Source organism: Nestor notabilis, unplaced genomic scaffold (genome assembly GCF_000696875.1).
Source record: "Nestor notabilis isolate BGI_N333 unplaced genomic scaffold, ASM69687v1 scaffold28782, whole genome shotgun sequence".
NCBI classification, from domain to species: domain Eukaryota; kingdom Metazoa; phylum Chordata; class Aves; order Psittaciformes; family Psittacidae; genus Nestor; species Nestor notabilis.
In genome coordinates, this window is record NW_009919183.1 from 1 (window position 1) to 1,987 (window position 1,987).

Genomic DNA, 1,987 nt, shown 5'->3' on the forward strand with positions numbered 1-1,987 from the left:
GCCCCCGAGTAGCCATCGGTCTTGCGGGCCAGCTCCTGGATGTTGGCCTCGGTCAGGCAGTGCGGGGTGTTGCCAAGGTGCAGCTTGAACATCTGGGCCCGCGCCGCCTCCTCGGGCAGTGGGATGTAGATGCGCTTCTCAAACCTATGGGCAGAGCAGGCAGGGGGTGAGCCCCACATTGCCAGACCCTGCCAGGGCTGTGGGGATGGAGCTGGGGGGCAGTTGGGTCCTGCTCACCTTCTCCTGATGGCCGAGTCCAGCACCCAGGGGATGTTGGTGGCGCCCAGCACCAGGATCCCATCGCTGCTGTTCCCTACGCCTGCATAGGAACACAGTACAGACAGCTCAGAGTGATCCCCAAAGAACCATATGTGGGATTCAGGCACTCTGCAGCTTCTCCCATGCCTGCCCATCCTGTTCCCCCCTCTCCCTGTTTTCCCCACACATACCCTGCATCTGCACCAGGAATTCTGTCTTGATGCGCCGGGCTGCCTCGCTCTCATTCTCATTGCGTGAGCCACACAGTGAGTCCACCTCATCAATGAAGATGATGGAGGGCTTGTGCTGCCTTGCCAGCTCAAAGAGGTTCTTCACCAGCCTTGGAACAGAGCAGGGAATGGGGTCCTCACTCAGGGACCATGCACAGCATCGATCACACAGAGAGCCCGTGACAGCCCCAGGGCGAGGACCCCCAAACACCTCCTGCCCGCCCTGGGAACCCCACACTGGCAGCGAGGCAAGCACCATGTCGGGAGAAGGACCATCCCCTGTGGAGCTGCGTTCAGTGCCTGTGCTCTCCTCTGGGGCCCATTATCTGCATTAACGGGGCCCCAGCCAAGCTCCAGTGGGGAGGCTGGGAGCCAGCCCACAGCAGCTGCATGTCCCTGCTGCCAGCTTACTTCTCACTCTCTCCCAGCCACTTCGACATCAGGTCAGAGGACGACACAGAGAAGAAGGTGGAGTTGTTGGCCTCAGTGGCCACGGCCTTGGCCAAGTAGGACTTGCCGGTTCCAGGGGGGCCGAAGAGCAAGATCCCTCGCCAGGGTGTGCGCTTCCCTGCGACAGAGGCCAGTGTCACAACTCCTCCATCCCTGCACAGGCTGGATCCGTGTGGACCCGCAGGGACTCACGTTCCCACTGCCTGGGGTCACATCCCAGCACGCACTTGCCCCATTTGGTGCCCCACAGCACCTCCTCCATGGGTGAGCAGCAGCCACAGCACTGCCATGCCTCTCACCAGTAAACAAGTGCGGGAACTTGATGGGCAGGATCACGGCTTCCTTCAGGGCCTCCTTGGCTCCCTCCAGGCCGGCCACGTCACTCCACCGCACGTTGGGCTTCTCCATCATGATGGCACCTGCGAGAGTACACCTTGCTCCCGACATCTGCTGAAAGCTGGGAGAGCCAGTCCTCATCCCACCTCTCTGCCCCACCAAACCCTTCCACTCACACCAACCCCACCATTGCTCAGCACAGAGGCTGGTTTTGGGGCTACCTTACCCCAGCAACACACCCCTGGTCCCCAGTCCCACAGCCTGCCTCCCTCCCCACAGTCACCTCTCGTGATGGTTCACGTTCAGGAACCCCTCTGCTGACCCTGCAGCCAGCCAGCACGACCATACCCACTGCGCCCAGCACAGCTCCTCACCCATCAGCTGCTCCTGCAGCTTCTTATTCTCAGGGTTCTCGCCCTCGCTGTCACTGTCACTCCTGGGGAGAGGGGACATGGGTCAGGAGCAGGTCTGGCCCTGGTGTGGCCGGTCGGGGGGTCCCTGCACCCCCACGCACCCCTTGTTGTCATTCTGGGACTCCTTGACCGGCTTCTTGCCCTGCTTGTCCTTGCTGCGCAGGTATTCCTTCAGCTTCTCCGCCCGATCCAGGTACTGCACGCACTTGGCTCGGATGCTCTCCTTCGCCTTGTCACTGTGAGCCTCATCTGCAGAGACCCCCAAGGGTCACCCGCGGCCCCGCTTCCCCCCGCCCGGAC

At 62.1% G+C, this 1,987-nt stretch overlaps 1 protein-coding gene across 1 annotated transcript; it reads right to left on the reverse strand.

The window, feature by feature from the left end:
• Nucleotides 1-5: 5 nt before the first annotated feature.
• Nucleotides 6-1,936, reverse strand: LOC104401000 (vacuolar protein sorting-associated protein 4A; the record flags this gene model as incomplete). The annotated part of the gene is made up of 7 exons (XM_010010127.1): nucleotides 6-144; nucleotides 238-319; nucleotides 450-598; nucleotides 900-1,056; nucleotides 1,238-1,357; nucleotides 1,649-1,710; nucleotides 1,789-1,936. Coding segments are annotated over 7 exons (857 nt in total), but the record flags the coding sequence as incomplete, so codon positions are not given.
• Nucleotides 1,937-1,987: the final 51 nt, after the last annotated feature.